The sequence below is a fragment of the Scyliorhinus canicula genome, chromosome 18 (assembly GCF_902713615.1).
Source record: "Scyliorhinus canicula chromosome 18, sScyCan1.1, whole genome shotgun sequence".
Classification (NCBI taxonomy): Eukaryota; Metazoa; Chordata; class Chondrichthyes; order Carcharhiniformes; family Scyliorhinidae; genus Scyliorhinus; species Scyliorhinus canicula.
In genome coordinates this window covers 30,666,036-30,683,448 of record NC_052163.1, presented here as the reverse complement: position 1 = coordinate 30,683,448, position 17,413 = coordinate 30,666,036, and the positions used below count along the sequence as shown (strand labels likewise).

The window sequence follows — 17,413 nt, the reverse complement described above, 5'->3', positions numbered from 1 at the left end:
TTGGAGAAATCGATGGAGGTTAGCGTCATGGTCCTGCTGATCATGGCCGCAGATGGTGACGTTGTCCAAGTACGGAAACGTAGCCCGCAGCCCGTACTGGTCCACCATTCGGTCCATTGCTCGTTGGAACACCGAGACCCCATTCGTGACATCAAAGGGAACCCGGAGGAAGTGGAAGAGGCGGCCGTTGGCCTCAAACGCCGTGAAGTGGCGGTCCTCCGGGCGGATTGGGAGCTGGTGGTATGCGGACTTCAGATCCACCGTGGAGAAGACGCGATAGTGGGCGATCTGATTCACCATGTCTGCAATCCTGGGGAGGGGGTACGCATCGAGGAGCGTGAACCGATCAATGGTTTGGCTATAGTCCACTACCATTCGGAATTTTTCACCGGTTTTGACGACCACCACCTGAGCTCTCCAGGGGCTGTTACTGGTCTCTATGATCCCCTCACGTAGGAGCCTATGGACCTTGGTTCTGATAAACACCCTGTCCTGCAGGCTGTACCGCCTGCTGCGAGTGGCTACGGGTTTGCAGTCCGGCGTGAGATTGGCAAAGAGTGGAGGGGGGTCGATTTTTAGCGTAGCGAGTCTGCAGATAGTGAGTGGGGGCAAGGGCCCGCCAAAGCTGAGTGTGAGGCTTTTCAGGTTACACTGGAAGTCAAGTCCCAGTAGGAGTGGGGCGCAGAGTTCAGGGACCATGTACAGCTGGAAGTTCGAGTCCTGGATCGTTAGGGTCGCGACCGTGCGCCCTTGGAGGTGAACAGAATGAGAGCCCGAAGCGAGGGAGATAGTTTGCCGTGCAGGGAAGATAGGGAGCGAACAGCGTCATACCAGATACCAGCTCTCGGTGCTCCCGGAGTCGAAGAGGCACGGTGTCCTGCACCTGTTGATTTCAATGGTCATCATGGAGTTGCGGAGACGTTTCGGACGCGACTGGTCCAACGTCACCGCGCTGAGTTGCGGGTAGTCGTCGGATTGATCAGCTGTGCTGGAGTAGCCCCGTGATGGCTGCCCTCGGAATTCGTAGCCTTCGAGGCGATTTTCTGAGTGAGGAGAGGAAGGATCCCAAGATGGCCGCCCCCGTGGATCGCATGTGGCGGGCGGCGAGGAAGATGGCGGCCCCCATGAGTCGCACGTGTCGTTTGGGGGCGGAGTTGGAGTACAGGCCACAGCATTTCGGGGCCTGCGGAGTTTGAAAACGAGTGCTCTGGGAGGCTGCGGGAGAGTTAGGAGATGGGGCTTGCTTTGCCAGGCAGACCCGGGCATAGTGTCCCTTGCGACTGCAGCTGCTGCAGGTCGCGTTACGGGCCGGGCAATACTGCCGTGGATGCTGTGGCTGCCCGCAAAAATGGCACCCTGGAGCTGCGTGGTGGCTGGGTGGCCACGCGGCGCAGGCCTGGGGAAGTCGCTGGTCGGGGGCCCAGGATGGGGTCGCTTGGTCCACGGGGAATGAGATGAGGCTGTGGAACGAGACCTCCATGGTGGTAGCCAATTCTACCGTGTCCTCTAAATTCTGGGCCTCTTTTTCGAGCAACCGCTGGCGTACATAGTTTGATCTGAGGCCTGCCACGTACTCATCTCTAACGGCAAGTTCCATGTGCTGTTCGGCTGATACCGCCTGGTAATTACAGTCCGGAGCTAAAATCTTTAACTCCCGCAGGAATTCTTCCAACGACTCCGCGGGGCGCTGGCTGCGGGTCGTAAAAATATGGCGCGCGTAGACCTCGTTGATGGGCCTCACGTACATTCGATCTAGCATGGCTAGGGCCCCCGTATACGAGTTAGTACTATTGAGTTGAGTAGATATACGGTGGCTCACCCTTGCGTGCAGTAGACTGTGTTTCTGCTCCTCTGTAGTTTCTGGAGTACTTGATTCAGCCAGGTAGGCCTTGAAACATCTGAGCCAGTGTTGAAAGATTTCTCTTGCCTCTGAAGACTGCGGGTCGAGTTCTAGTCGGTCAGGTTTGATGGATGATTCCATAGTCGTTTCCTTAGTCGTTTTCTTCTAGTTTCCTAAGACTATTAAATTGATGTGGCCATCAATTCACAAGACACGTGGTTGGAAGTGAACAGTGGTTTTAATAGTCTTACAACAGTGCCTGCCTGCGACGTGATGAACTGGCAGGCAGGCTCATAACTGCAAAGCTTTATACTTCCGGTTAGTGGGAGGAGCCATGGGCGGAGCCAAGGGTGGAGCCCAGTACAAACTCCTCATCTCCCCCTATGGGCAGAGCCGCGCAACTGCTCGTATACCGAGCTAACATGAATACAGCACATCATATAACAGTGTGAATTACGCGGAATGTGATTCACCACAGTGCCTAACCTCAGAAAAGCAAAGCAACCTAATACAGGTGAAGTGGCTGATGAAAATTTTCAGCCATGGCCATAAGAATACAAACTAACAGAACTCTGACTTTATTATCTTTTCGAACAGCAATACTACTGTACATTATCAGTTCCGGGGGATTGTGCGTAATTTACAGTTAACCTTCCACATGCTGATTGAGGTAATGCAAAACCTGCCCGAGTCACTGGCTGAACGAGGAATTCTACATGACGGGATGTGCCTATTGGAGCGTGGTGAAGTATCAAATCCACCACACGGTAAAGGTTCGCATTTGTTCGGCCAACACAAACCGTCTGAGAGTCTGTAACCTTTTGTTTTTTGTGGTAGTTCAGTCCTCGACTATATATCTTGAAGCAACTTGCTGTGTTTGGAGGATAGGTCCACTGCAGTGTAGCACTCAGGTACAGCTGGTCTGTAGCTTCAGGGACCTTTTTCCATGAAATATCGAAGACTGTAAGTTTTTCAACTGGCTTCTGTTCCACACGCAGTCTCGCTATATCCAGAACCTTAAACAGAGCACATCATTCATTTATCCATTCGGAAACTACTGAATGCCTCTTACAACTACAAAATAGGCATTTTTATTATTGTAAGCAACTACAAGCAGAGTGTGAATCACCCTTAATCTATTTATTTCTCCATTTACAATTTAAACTTTTATAAATCCCTGGTCAGGCCCAGGTGGACAGTGCTGTGGACAACAACATTTAAGAAGGATGTTGGGGCCTTAGAAAGGTTACCGGGGAATGAGAGACTTTAGTTATGTGGTGAGATTGCAGAAGTTGGGATTGTTCAATAGCGGTGTTCAAAATGACAAGGTGTGTCAACAGAGCAGTGTGGGAGAAACAAGCTCCTCTGGAAGTGGGTTAGTAACCAGAAGTCACAGATTTCAAATACTTGGCGAAGGGACTGGAGTAAAAGTGAGTGTAGAATGTGCTACCTCTTTCTGGTTATTTTTTTAATTTCAAACTGATGGTGCATGTTATGGGGCAGGGTTTAGAGAACTCCAAAGTGTATCTTGGCATTCACCTGACCCACAACCTTTAGCAGATTGTTGTATGGAGAGCACACGGCCCACTCTACAGGTATGGTACAGCAGAAATGGAAAAGTATTTTTTAAAAGCAAAACAATGTTTATTCTATGAACTCAAGTTAACCTTTTTTAAAACATACAGTGCACATCTTAGAAACCATCAATTCAAATACAATCCCCAAAGAATACAACACTAAATAATCCTTAATAACTTCCCAAACAACATCCAGAAAAAAGAAACGCCTTTTAACAGAAGCACATCAGGTTTACATTCACTGCTGAAAACATTTATAATTCTGAATTCACCAAATGATCAAGAGATAGTCTTTTCATGGCAGAGAGATCAACAGTACACCTGCTCTGTCTGGCTTCAGCTCCAACACTGAAAATGAAACTAAAACACACCCTGCAGCCTGCTCAAAAACGAAACTAAAAAGCTGACAGACAGCCCAGCTCCACCCACTCTCTGACATCACTGCAGTAGTAAACACCCATTTCTTAAAGGTACTCTCACTACAGATATTTATATACACACCCATTTATAAACACCTATTTCTTAAAGGTACTCTCACATGACAGTGTATATGCTTTTCATTTTGTCACAGCCCTCTACAAGTCGCATTTTTGTTTTGAGGACACAATTATTTGCACAATTCTAAAAATTAAATGCATATTTGGAACCAGTGCCCTGATTTTGCAAACTGGACGGGAGTTGTGCACATAGAGCAGAACAAGTTGGAAATAAATGATTTGCTGGGAGCTGATTCCCACAGAAACCTGTTTAAATGGAGTTAAATTGCTTGGTTGTCACATGATGATGTAATCAAATGATCCGCTCCATATACCTTCCCCAAAGTGTCACATTTGATCAATAGAATGTTTAACATTTTCAATCTTCCTCAGCGTTTGCAAAGTACCTTCTTTCCCTCAAGCACTACAAGAGTCAGACAGTATGAAATTACACTCTGACGCATATGCCTAGTTGTACTGTGCAGATGAAAACAAATGAGGACTTAAATCAGACCACTGACATGACCATAATTTGAAACCTTTTGATTTTGTAGATGGTCTATATAAACAGTCATGAGGAAATTGAACTGTTATTCCATCATATTTATGCGGTGCACTTTAATTGACAATAGCCGCAAAAGATCAAACACCCATAGCTGCTGTGTAAACAGGATCTGCAAAGTCAAAAGATTCTCCTGGACAAGTATCCTTGTGGGGAATAGGACACCCTTGTACAGCACCAGGAATTCTATATTCAAAAAAGTAATCACGGAAATTTAAATGCGCTTTTCTGGAATTTCTTTTACCCAACCCCTCCCGCCAGCAAAAGGTCCTGAAGTTACCTTGATTTCTCCAATTCTGCATTTAAACTGTACATCTTGCTGATCCTTGAGGAGGCGAGTAATGTTGACAGAGATATCCTGAAGAATGCAGTCTGTCAGTTCCAAGAGATAGAAGCTGAAAAATACAAAAAAACAATTGCTTCCAACTGCAGCAAGGAATGGTTTCTGCTGGTTTACAAAGTTAGAAGACAGCAAAGTGATCAAAGTAAAATCAGTGCAATTAGCTAATCTCAGCTGTGGGGAGGGACTACTTTGAAAAGGAGCAAGGAAGTTATTTCAGTGTCCCGGACGATATTTATCCCTCAACCCCTCTTTTTTTTTTAATTTTTCCAATTAAGGGGCAATTTAGCATGGCCAATCCACCTACCCTGTACATCGTTGTGTTGTGGGGGTGAGATTCACACAGACACAGTCAACCCACATCTCCAAAAACAGTTTAGTCTTTCATTTATCTTATTGTTGTTTGCGGAATCGTGTGCCCAAATTACTGCTGTGTTTTCCATTAAAAAATCCACTGCGAAACGCGTTAGGATATGCTGAACTTGTGAAAGAAGCTAAAACTGCAAGTTAGTTGTTCGTTCTATTAAGTAAGAAGTCTTACAATACCAGGTTAAAGTCCAACAGGTTTGTTTCGAATCACTAGCTTTCGGAGCACTGGGCCACTGCTCCTTCCTCAGGTGAAGGAGCACTGCTCTGAAAGCTAGTGATTCGAAACAAACCTGTTGGACTTTAACCTGGTGTTGTAAGACTTCTTACTGTGCTCACCCCAGTCCAACGCCGGCATCTCCACATCTTTTTATTAAGGCTTATCTGCAAGTGGTCACCTGTGGTATATGTTATTTTTTTTAACCCTGTGTTATAATAGTCTGCAGGGCAACACGGTGGCACAGTGGTTAGCACAGCTGCCTCACAGCGCCAGGGACCCGGCTTCGATTTCGGCCTTGGGTGACTGTGGGGAGTTTGTACGTTCTCCCCGTATCTGCCTGGGGTTTTCTCCGAGTGCTCTTGTTTCCTCCGACAGTCCAAAAATGTGCACGTATGGTGGACTGGCCATTCTACATTGAATCGTCATAAAAATGCCTTTCAGGGATGGAAACTTGCCATCCTTACCTGGTCTCGGCCAAAGGGACTCCAGACCTACAGTAACATGGCTGACTCTTCATTTCCCTCTGAAGCAGGCCAGACAGCTATTAAACCACTATATTAATACCAGACCAGACAACCCGAGGTCTAGCAAGACACTGGAACACGATACCCAATTGTAGAAAGATTTCCTCATCAACATTGAGGGACCGGTGTGAAAATTGGGAGAGCTGTCCTGGAGACTACTCAAGGAAAATCCTGACATACATATATTCATAAAATCACAACTTTCAGCCAATGTTTCAAACTCTTCCATCACAATCCCTCGGTATGTTCACTCCAGCAGGTGACAGCACAGTGGTATAGTCAAAAAGGAACAGCCTTGGGGAGTCTTCAACACAGACTCCGGATGCAACTGTAGTCTCAGGGACAAGGAAACCTCCTGATGACTACCCACTACCGCCCTCCCTTTACTGATGAATCAGTACTCCTTCATGTTGAACACCACTTGGCAGAAGCACTGAAGGCCCAGAATGTACTCTGGGTGGAGAACTTTAATATGTATCACCAAGAACGACTGGTCACAGCAGTATTGACCAAACTGGTCAAATGCTGGTGATGAAAACCAAGACAAGGAAAAAATCCAATTTGATTACGTCCTCACCAATCCGTCTGTCCGTGACAATGACCCCCTGTCCTGTCTTCACAACGAGGACATCCTCCACTGTGTAATGCAACACTATCACCGTGCCAAATGGGATAGATGCAGAACAGATCTAGCAGCTAAAAACTGGGCATCCATGAGGCGCGACAGACTGCCACGAGCAGCAGAATTGTACCGCCACAATCTGCAAACGTGCTGTCCAGCATATCTCTCACTCGACTGTTGCCACCAAGCCAGAGAACCAATTCTGGCTAAATGAGTACAGGAGAGCAAGTCAGGAGCAGCACAAGGCACAGCTAAAAAACAAGGTGCTAACCTGCGCTACAACACAGAAATACGTGCATGCTAAACAGCACAAGTAGCATACTGTGGACAGAGCTAAACTATCCTAAATCCAACAGATCACTCTGCAGTCCTGCCAAATCCAGTCATGGATGGTGGTGGATACTTTTACAAGAGGAGGAAGCAGAACCATAAACATGTTCGCCTTGAACAAAAGCATGATTGCAAAAGACAAAAACCACTCGAAATTGAAATGCTGAATGGATGATCCATCGCAGCCTCCTCCAGAGGTCCTTAATATCACAGATGCCAGTCTTCAGCTAATTCAATTCACTCCACGGGATATCAAGAATGTCGAGTAAAGTGGATACTGCAAAAGCAATGGGCCAAGACAACCTCCCAGCAGGTTGCTGCTCCAGCACTGGCCAGGCACGTCGCCAATCTAATCCAATAAAGCTACCACACTAGCATCTATCCGACTAACATGGAAATTGCCCAGGCATATCAGTCCCAAAAAAGCAGAACAAATCCAATTTGGTTAATTATCACCTCATCAGTCTCCCCTTAATCAACATGAAAAGGATGTAAGGTGTCATTGACAGAGCTATCAAGTGGCATTTAATCGCCAATGACCTGCTCGTTGATGCTCAGCTTGAGTTCCACTGGGACCACTCAGTGCCAGATCTCACTACAACCTTGGCCAAAAATGAGGTGAGGGACGTACCTCTGTCTTTGGCATCAAGATAGCATTTAACCACCAAGTGTGATCAAGGAGTCCTGGCAAAACTCAAACGCAACAGGAAATCATGGGCTAATTCCCCGCTGGCTAGAGTCATACCTAGCACAAAGGAAGATGATTGCGGTTGTTTAAGGCCCAATCAGTCCAGCCCAGTACATCGCTGTAGGTGTTCCTTGAGGCAGTTTTGCAGGACCAACATCTTCAGTTGCTTCACCAATGGCTTTTCCTCTATCATGTAGTCAGGGATTGTTGCCAATCGCCACCAGAGTCAGCAATAATGTTGCCAATTAATAATCATGCTCTTTAGAGTCGCCAGGTGTCAAATGATACCACCACAAGGCTTTACCGGATATCGATCAAAAGACCACACAACCAGTCAGTTCAAGTTCAAAGATGGTTTATTTACATGCAAGGATTACTTCGACGTGCAACACTACAAATTAAACTACACCTAACAACTACAATAACCTATACTTAACTTCACGGCAACTGGCTCTATGCAGATGGACAAGGCCTTTGTCCGGATCTTGCATGGCTGGGTGGAAGAAGTGGCTCTGTTTCTGCTGGGCTCATCCATCTGGTAGCGATCGTTGGTCTTCAACTTGTCTGTCTGGTCGTTATGCTGCACTTGGGTTGCCATGAGAGACCGAGCACATGGCTGTGTCTCGTCTTATCCCTCCGGGATTTTGTGCTCTTTGGGGCGGTCCTTAACTTGGACCGAATAATTCGACAGGCTTCGATCACTGCCTTCGATCTTGGCCAATAAAGGGCTGGGTGCCTTGATGGCTGGGCGAGTCCTTAGCGGTTATTGACCTTGGCTGTTTGGGCTCCCTGAGTGAAGGGAGTGGCGCCGATTAGTCTGCATCTGTATCGGTTACCTGAATACAGTTCTTCTGTGCTGGGGAATGGGCCATTAGAATGCAAACGAGCGGGGGTTTCGACCGGGTCTAGCTATCTGGTTGCAAATACACACACAAGCTCTGGGTCTGTCTGAGTCCTGGGTTGGCCATAATTCCCATTGTGGCCATCTGAGATGGCTACAAGGTGAAGATGTTTTCTGATGATTGCCCAGTCCAGTGTTCAGTTCCATTTACAATTCTTCAAATAATGAAGCAGTTAGTGCCTGGATGCAGTAAGAGCTGGACAATCTTCTGGCTTGGGTTGATGCGATAATTAACATTTGCACCACACAAGTACCAAGCAACGATCATGGAGAGAATCTAACCATCTCCCGATCACATTAAATCTCCCACTAGCACCATCCTAGTGGTCACCAATGACCAGAAACTGAACTGAACTGAACGGAACTGAACCAGCTATAATGGCGGCAAGAGCAGGTCAGAGGCTGGGAATTCTGCGGCAAGTAACTCACCGCCTGACTCCCCAAAGCCAGTCTACCATTTACAAGACACAAGTCAGGAGTGTGAAGGAATACTCTCCACTAGCCTGGAAAAACATTCAGGAAGCTCAACAGCATCTAGTTCAAAGTCGCCCGCTTGATCAATACCCTGTCAAACATCTTAACCTTTCACTCCTTTTACCATGGGTGCAATGTGGCTGCAGTGTTTACAACGAGTCAAATTTACTGTTCAGCACAGAGGAATCTTCCCAATGCATTAGGAACCAACTGTGTGATCCCACTGGTTCTTCCACGTAAATAAAAACCAGTTGCCTTGATACAAGGAAAATCAACTGCATCAAAGCTCAAACATTTTCGGGAATACCTGAAACACAGCTCCACTCAAAATAGAAGCAAAATATTGCAGATGCTGGAAATCTGAAATAAAATTTTAATGGTGTAGCGTGCTTAATCAGTCTGGTAAACCTTCGCTGCACTCTCTTCATAGCAAGAACATCCTTCCTCAGATAAGGACACCAAAACAACACACAAAACTCGAGGTGTGGCCTCACCAATTGCAGTAAAACATCCCTATTCCTATACTCAAATCCTCTCGCTATCAAGGCCAACATCAAGGCCTTCTTTACTGCCTGCTGTACCTGCACGCTCACTTTCAGTGACTAATGCACAAGAACACCAAGGTCTCTCTTAGTATTTGCCTCTCTCAATTTACATCCAAATAATAATCTGCCATGCTATTTTTGCTACCAAAGTGGATAACCTCATATTTATCCACATTATACAGCATCTGCCATGCATGTGCCCACTCACTTAGCCTGTCCAAATCCCGCTGAAGCATCTCTGCTTCCTACTCATAGCTCACCCTCCCAACCAACTTTGTATCATCTGAAAATTTTGAAATAATATTCAGTTTCCTTGTCCAAACCATTAATTTATAATGTGTTAGGGACAGCACGGTGGCACAGTGGATTAGCCCTGTTGCCGGACGCCGCCGAGGTCCCAGGTTCGATCCCGGCTCTGGGTCACTGTCCGTGTGGAGTTTGCACATTCTCCCCGTGTTTGCGTGGGTTTCGCCCCCACAATCCAAAAGATGCGCAGAGTAGGTGTATTGGCCACGCTAAATTGCCCCTCAATTGAAAAAAAAAATGAATTGGGTACTCTAAATTTATTTTAAAACATATAATTTATAATGTGAACAGTTGGGGTCCTAGCACAGATTCCTGCGGTAGCCCATTAGCATTGCCTGCAAATCGGAAAAAGACACATTTATGCCAACTCTTTGCTTCCTGTCTGCTAACCAGCTTTCTATCCATCTCAAGACACTACACGCAATCCCATGGGCTTTAACTTTACATTGTAATCTGCTATGTGAGACCTTGTCAAAAGCCTTTTGAAACTCTAAACAAACCACATCCACCACTTCTCCCTGGTCAACTCTACGAGCTACACCTTCAAAGAATTCTAGTAGATTTGTCATGCACGATTTCCCTTGCTGACTTTGTCGGATTACACCACTGCTTTCCAAATGCTGGGCGATTAAATCTTTGATAATGGACTCTCACAACTTCCCTATTACCGACCTTAGGCTCACTGACCTATAGTCCCCAGTTTTCTCTCTATCTCCCTTTTTGAATCGCGGACTTATATTAGCTATCTTCCAATTATTGGAACCATCCCAGAGTACAAAGGATTTTGGAAAATGACCACCAATGGTTCTACTATTTCTAGAGCCACTTCCTTACTCTGGGGTGAAGATTATCAGACCCTGGAGATTTATCCGCCTTCATTCCCATTCATTTCCTCAAAACTATTTCTCTACTAATACCGATCTCCTTGAGCTTCTCACTAAAATTGTGTTTCTCAGAATTTTGCTCAGTCCGCAGCATGACCCTGACATTCCCATTGTTTGCCATTTCCACTCAACATCTTGGTCTCATGTCCACATGTCCATCTTTGGCCTGTTGCAATGTTTCAGTGAAGACCAATGCAAACCGCAGGAGCAGAAGCTTATCTTCCGACTAGGCTCGTTATACCCTCAGGACTCAACATTGAGTTCACCAACGTTAGACTTTGACCTATGTCATTCGCCTTAACCCTTTCTTTCATCCAAAAAGGTTTTTCTCTTACACTCCCACCCCTCACCGGGCCAACTGTCACTTGTTCTTAAGATTTGCTTTCACTGAGCACTAACCTTGTTCTCCTATTAATACATCTATCTTACCTTGTCACTCACCAGAACCTTTCAGTTTTTGACACAACCAATAACACTTAATCGTCTTGTGCCCACATATCTTTGTTGCAATTTCTCCTAGCTCCCATCTATCACTGACTTTCTACCTTGCTCTAACCCATCTTATACAGTAATATAATGCATCACATTTCTCCCTCTCTTTAGCTCTGAAGAAGCGGCACACAGACTCAAAACGCTAACTCTTTCTCTCTCCGCAGATGCTAACAGATTTGCTGAGTTTTTCCAGCATTTTCGGTTTTTATTCCACCCAAAATGATCAAGCTTTGACAACTTTGCATCCAGGCAACTGATGCTAAAATTTAATTTCACATGCACCATTACTCTTCAGTCAAACAGGATTAATGTTTCACCCCAAGGCTGATGTTTGCAATATATAATGTAATGTAAAAATCACTGGGGAAGAAGTTACAAGTTATGGGTCATTACTACTGGACATAACTATATGCCCTCTCAATCCACAAATACATTACTGGCACTTGCACATAGACTCACCTAGTTGTCCATCCCTCAGGGCTCCATGGGGCACAGTTCTGAATAAACTTTTGAACAAGGGCATTATCCTCAGGAAGTGGTAATGGTTTCAGTACTGTAAGAGTATAAAACATGCAAAATAATAATTAATGAAGAACTTACTAGACAAACCTCTGACTGATGAGATTGTTTGAAGAATAACTTGAAGTCTGGTCAACTGGCTACTTATAGGAGAATAAGCTACCATGGAGCAATTATCTAATACCACGTTATAGTGTGATCAATGTAAGAAATTGATATATATTGTATGTCATATTAATGGCAGTAATGTTATTAAATGCATAAGTCAAAGCATATATTTATTGCAGTAATCTTACTGAAGAATCTAGGTTAAGACCCTGTGTCTGCTAAAGCTGTAATTAAGAAGTCGTAAAGGTAAGGTCATGATTCATTCCAACCACTTACTGGGTTACAGATAAAGGACTAACAGAATATTGTTATGATAGCTGTATTTTCCCTGGAGTGTAGATCATTTGAGACGTTGTGTTTAGTCCGAGCCAAGCAGGTCATGTGACATCTTACTGGGATACAGATTATGTAATTAATGGGAGCAGCCAGGTCTGTCTGTAGTTTTGCAGTTTGCCACAGGATTTGAGTCTGATAAGACAGAAGGATTTTAAGTTGAGCAGTAGTTTTTCTAAATGCTGTTAGGTTGAGCAGAAGTGTATTGAATGTACTCTTGAAAGCAACTCTCCAAAGTCTCAACACACCGAAGTAAGTAATCTGTTTAACCTTAGTATTTGAACATTTGGGTTGCTCTCTTAGAGTTGGTAGCAGGTATAGATAGTAAGTTTAAGTTTTGCCTTGCATTTAAAAATTTTAATTTATAAATGTAAAGCTATTTCTTTGATGTTAATGTGTTTATTCTGTGTTTAAATTAAAGTTTATTTCAACATAAAAGTTTAGGCAGCACGGTAGCACAAGTGGATAGCACTGTTGCTTCACAGCGCCAGGGTCCCAGGTTCGATTCCCCGCTGGGTCACTGTCGGTGCGGAGTCTGCACATTCACCCCGTGTCTGTGTGGGTTTCCTCCGGGTGCTCCAGTTTCCTCCCACAGTCCAACGACGTGCAGGTTAGGTGGATTGGCCATGATAAATTGCCCTTAGTGACCAAAAAAGGCTAGGAGGGGTTATTGGGTTACGGGGATAGGGTGGAAGTGAGGGCTTAAGTGGGTCAGTGCAGACTCGATGGGCCGAATGGCCTCCTTTTGCACTGTATGTTCCATGCTCTACACCTAATGGTCAGAGTCACAGAGTCATCGCTTCTGAGCTGAAGCACCCTTTCCTCACAGTTTTACAAATTAAAAACAAAATTGTTTGGGATTCTCGTCTGGTATCCTAACAAGTGTTTGGGTTTGGTCCGGTATCCTAACAATAGGGTGGCATTATAACAGTGACAGGACAGGCTATCATACCGAGAGTGTTGTCGAATGGCAGAAGATGCAGGAACATTCAAGTTTATTTATGAAGCACAAGCAATCTGACATTTAAACTACGCAGAACGGTTTAGCCAGCCATACCGCCAGTCAAGTTCCTGTCGTCTCTCTGACAGGACTTTTAAACTGTAGACTGATACAAACTTGTTTTGCAGCATTGTCAAACATTTTTAGTTTTAATTCATTTGTACAGGATGTGGGCTTGTCGGGCGAGACCAGCATTTGTTGCCCATCCCTAATTGCCCTCCAGAAGGAGGTGGTGAGCTGCCTTCTTGAATCTCTGAGTCAATGTGGTGTACGTACACCCACTGTGCCATTAGAGAGGGAGTTCCAGAATCTTGACCCAGCGACAGTGAAGGAACAGCAATATATTTCCAAGCCAGGATGGTGTGTGACTTGGAGGGGAACTTCCAGTTGGTGTTATTCCCATGTGTCTGCTGCCCTTGTCCTTCTGGCTGGCAGTGGTCGTGGGTTTGGAAGTTGCTGCCTAAGGACCTTGGTGAGTACCTGCATTGCATCTTGCAGATGATACATAAGGCTGCTAATGTGCGTCGGTGATGGAGGGAGTGAATGTTTGTGGAAGGGGTGCACTATAGCTGTAGTGTTCAACCTTATCACTGTAACAAGGTCCAATTTACCCCAAAAATCTGGCCTCTATTTTGGACAAGAAACGCCCTGGACCTTTTCATTCGGAATCAGCACTGACTCAACAAAGTCCAACCCTCAGTAAATTTCGGTATTTTTAATTTCAGTAACTTTTTAGACACCTGCAGCTAGTAGTACTATGCCTCAATTACTGGCAAACAACCTCTCTTGGTACTGAACAATTACTTTCACAAGTGTCGAGTCTCATTCCTTCAAATTTTAATTACTGTTGGATATTTGAAAAAAAAAAATGTTTTGACCCAGATCCTCCGTAGAGAATTCCATGCTGTCTTGGCTTTCTGCCAGTAATTACAGAAAAAAGGATGTCTAGTCTATGGCGAGTGGTGTTCATTCACTCCTCGCTCCAAATTCTGAGCCAATATCCTTTTTCTTGGACATCAGCGTGAATCGACATCCACCAGATTTCTTTTTTCAAAATAAGAAATATCGATCAGACTGCAAAGTGGAGTCACCAGAGCCAAGTGCTGGATCAAGCCTCCTGCACGAGGACTTAATATACTCTCTAAATAGGATCTTTAGCTTGGATGAAATGTGTGTTTATCCAGACTGCTGCACATTTAAATTATCAAACATTAGCACTGCCAATTGTTTGGCGACAGAAAGAAACTGGCCAAATAGGTTTGTGTGTTTTGGAGCCATCTCTGTAGAGTAAACAGAGCAACTCTCCATACTGTCTATTATGCCACAATGACATCTGCAGTCTCCACAATATACCACACCTGAAGCTTAGTCTGTTTTTTCTGATAGGCCGAATGCAGCAGATGTTTAAATGGCGATGAATCGGGAAATCGTATTGAGGTTATATCGTAGAAAACAAATTTTATTGAATTCCGGTTTCTTTCTTCATCAATAAATTTAGATGCTGAAGAGGAAAGCCAAAGGAGCAACATTGGCAGCAGCTGCAGAGCATTCTGTGCTCAACGGATGGGAGGGCTCAGGGGAAAAATAAACACGCACACACACACACACGCAGCACTGGTGCTGAATTTCCATGCAATAAACTCTGAAAGTAATTTCTATGGACATATAATAGCTTCAGATTTCAAGAAATGAATCCATTGTCAGTTTTAGTACATTTATTACAGTACGGTGTTCCAGGCTGGTATTTTACACAGACAGAAACACTCAGCTCCATTTCCATTTGACTTACCATCAACTGTAAGGGCCATCTCAGAATTGCACTGCGAGAGGGGGCGGATTGTCAGCTCTGGATTCACAACAACTTTGACGCCATCTTCTAACTTATAAACAAAGGCCACAAAGACTTTGGGAGGACTCGGGACCTGCAAACTAAATAATCTGTGGAGATCAAATTGTCGAAATGTAACACATGGTGTTTAGAACGAATATTCACACAAAAGTGGTGATAGTGATGGGCCTGACTCACCCCACCTCCGAAACAAATGAACATAGAACATACAGTGCAGAAGAAGGCCATTCACCCATCGAGTCTGCACTGACCCACTTAAGCCCCGACTTCCACCCTTTCCCTGTAACCCAATAACCCCTCCTCACCTTTTTGTTTTGGTCACTAAGGGTAATTTATCATGGCCAATCCACCTAACCTGCACGTCTTTGGACTGTGGGAGGAAACCGGAGCACCCACGCAGACACGGGGAGAACGTGCAGACTCCGCACAGACAGTGACCCAGCGGGGAATCGAACCTAGGACACTGGCGCTGTAAAGCCACAGTGCTATCCACTTGCACTACAGTGCTGCCCAAAATATTCAACCATCCGGGCATTTTCTCCCACGGTGAGTTTGCAGAGCCGGGAATGTTCCCAACTCTCCCTCCCGATCCAGGAGCAAAAATCCAGGCCTGTGTGTTTTCCCTTCACTGGATGGACAAAGACTTGACCTCTGGCCTCCATTATGTCGAGAAATTCACCAGCTGAGGTGACATTCAAAGTGAATGATCCTCCTAGATGACTACTTCCCTGGAAACACACTCGTATAGGCCAGAATAAATAACCCCATTACAATATATCCTGCTAGTGTTTCTGAAATGTTGGTACGTGCTAACAATTCCCCATTGTCTCAAACCAACATGAGTAACAGTTTGATGGCTGTCACTTCACCCGTGGGAGAGATTATTAATGTACCTAATCTGCTGGATCTGTGCAAATTAATATTTACACTACCAAATCTAAATTCAACTCAAGGATATGTTAAACTAAAAATTCCCTCTAGATCAAGTAGTCAAAAATTCCAATTTACAACAGTTGGGAGATCAGGTCATGATTTTCAACCACTGCCCATCCATTTACTGTCTGAAGGATGGATGATTGGCAGGAGAAAATCAAGTGGGACCTTGGACACCCCTGCGATGCTCAATTCAAGCATCTTTAAATTGAAATTTAGCACTTCTATTCCACGCAGGCAGGATTCTGTTTAAGTATGCAAATTGTGGCTCATTGGGGACACCGACTGCCATTTTCACTTACAAATGGGAGGGTGTGCACAGAGCAGTCTAGACTCAGTTGTATCTGGCTTTGAGTGGTGTATTCATCAATGCTTCAAAGGAAAGATATTAGCTGCTCCAAAAACAGCTGAGGAATTCTCTTTTTTGGTGGGGTTGTGGATTTTCGTGAGGCCTGCTTCCAGGCTGTCCTCACTTCTCACACCCAGACCCACCTGCTGCATCCAGAAGGTGGGCAATTTTCCACCTTCAATAACTGGCGTGCTGCAGCAGTGCGCCCGTTCACCTCATGTCTGAAGCTGGAAACGGTTACCCATGAACATACGAATTACACCCCATTCGGCCTTTCAGGCCTGCTCCGCATTTGATAAGATCATGATCGATTCTGGCTGAGATCTCAACACCATTTTCCTGCCTCCTTCCTATTGATTCTCTTGTCTATCAAAAAGTCTATCCAACTCAGCCTTAAAAAATATTCAATGATCCTACCCCAACGGCTCTCTGGCGAAAACAATTGCACTGACTCAAAACCCTCAGAAAAAAAATGTCTCCTCACCTCAAATCTTAAATGGGAGACCGTAAATTTTAAACAGGCCGACCAGTTCCAGATTCCCTCACGAGAGGAAACACCCTTTCAGTATCCGCCCTGTCAAGTAGCTTCAGGACCCCAAGATCACCTCTCACCCTTCTAAACTCCAACACATACAGGTCCAACCCGTCCAACCTTTCTTCATAAAGATAATCCCTTTCATCCCAGGAATCAAGCCTAGTGGACTTTCTTGGAATTGATCCAAGGCAATTAAGGAGGTCAAAACTATACACAGTGCTCCAGACGTGGTCTCTATGCAACTGTAGCAAAACATCTTCACTTTCATATTACGTTCCTCTTGCAATAAACAACAACTTTCCAATTGCCTTCTGAATCGCTTGCTGTATCTGCATACCAACATTTTGTGATTCATGTACCAGTATACCTAGATCCCTCTGTACCTCAGAATTCTGTAATCTCTCTCAGCATTGCCAAAGAGGTCAAAGTCACATTTTTCCACGTTAAATTCCATCTGCCAGATTTTTGCCCATCCACTCATCCTATTTACACCCCTTTCAGACTCTTTCTATCGTCTTCATAACTTACTCTCTCACCTTTAGCAACCATACATTCAGCCCCTTCACCCTTGCCAGGTCTGTATTCAACTCGGGACGTGGATCAGTGGCCCTAGATATGAGACCATCGCAGAAAATAAGGG

The 17,413-nt window shown here is 44.9% G+C and overlaps 1 protein-coding gene across 1 annotated transcript in view; it reads right to left on the bottom strand.

The window, feature by feature from the left end:
• Positions 1-2,402: 2,402 nt before the first annotated feature.
• engase (endo-beta-N-acetylglucosaminidase) overlaps positions 2,403-17,413 on the bottom strand; it is a 57,808-nt gene continuing 42,797 nt past the window's right edge. The window contains exons 11-14 of the mRNA XM_038776858.1: positions 14,897-15,045; positions 11,607-11,700; positions 4,736-4,850; positions 2,403-2,856 (exon numbers count right to left, since the gene is read on the bottom strand). Of these exons, the coding sequence (XP_038632786.1) occupies positions 2,443-2,856; positions 4,736-4,850; positions 11,607-11,700; positions 14,897-15,045 (772 nt within the window). The 3' untranslated portion in view covers positions 2,403-2,442. The remainder of the gene's footprint in view (positions 2,857-4,735; positions 4,851-11,606; positions 11,701-14,896; positions 15,046-17,413) is intronic.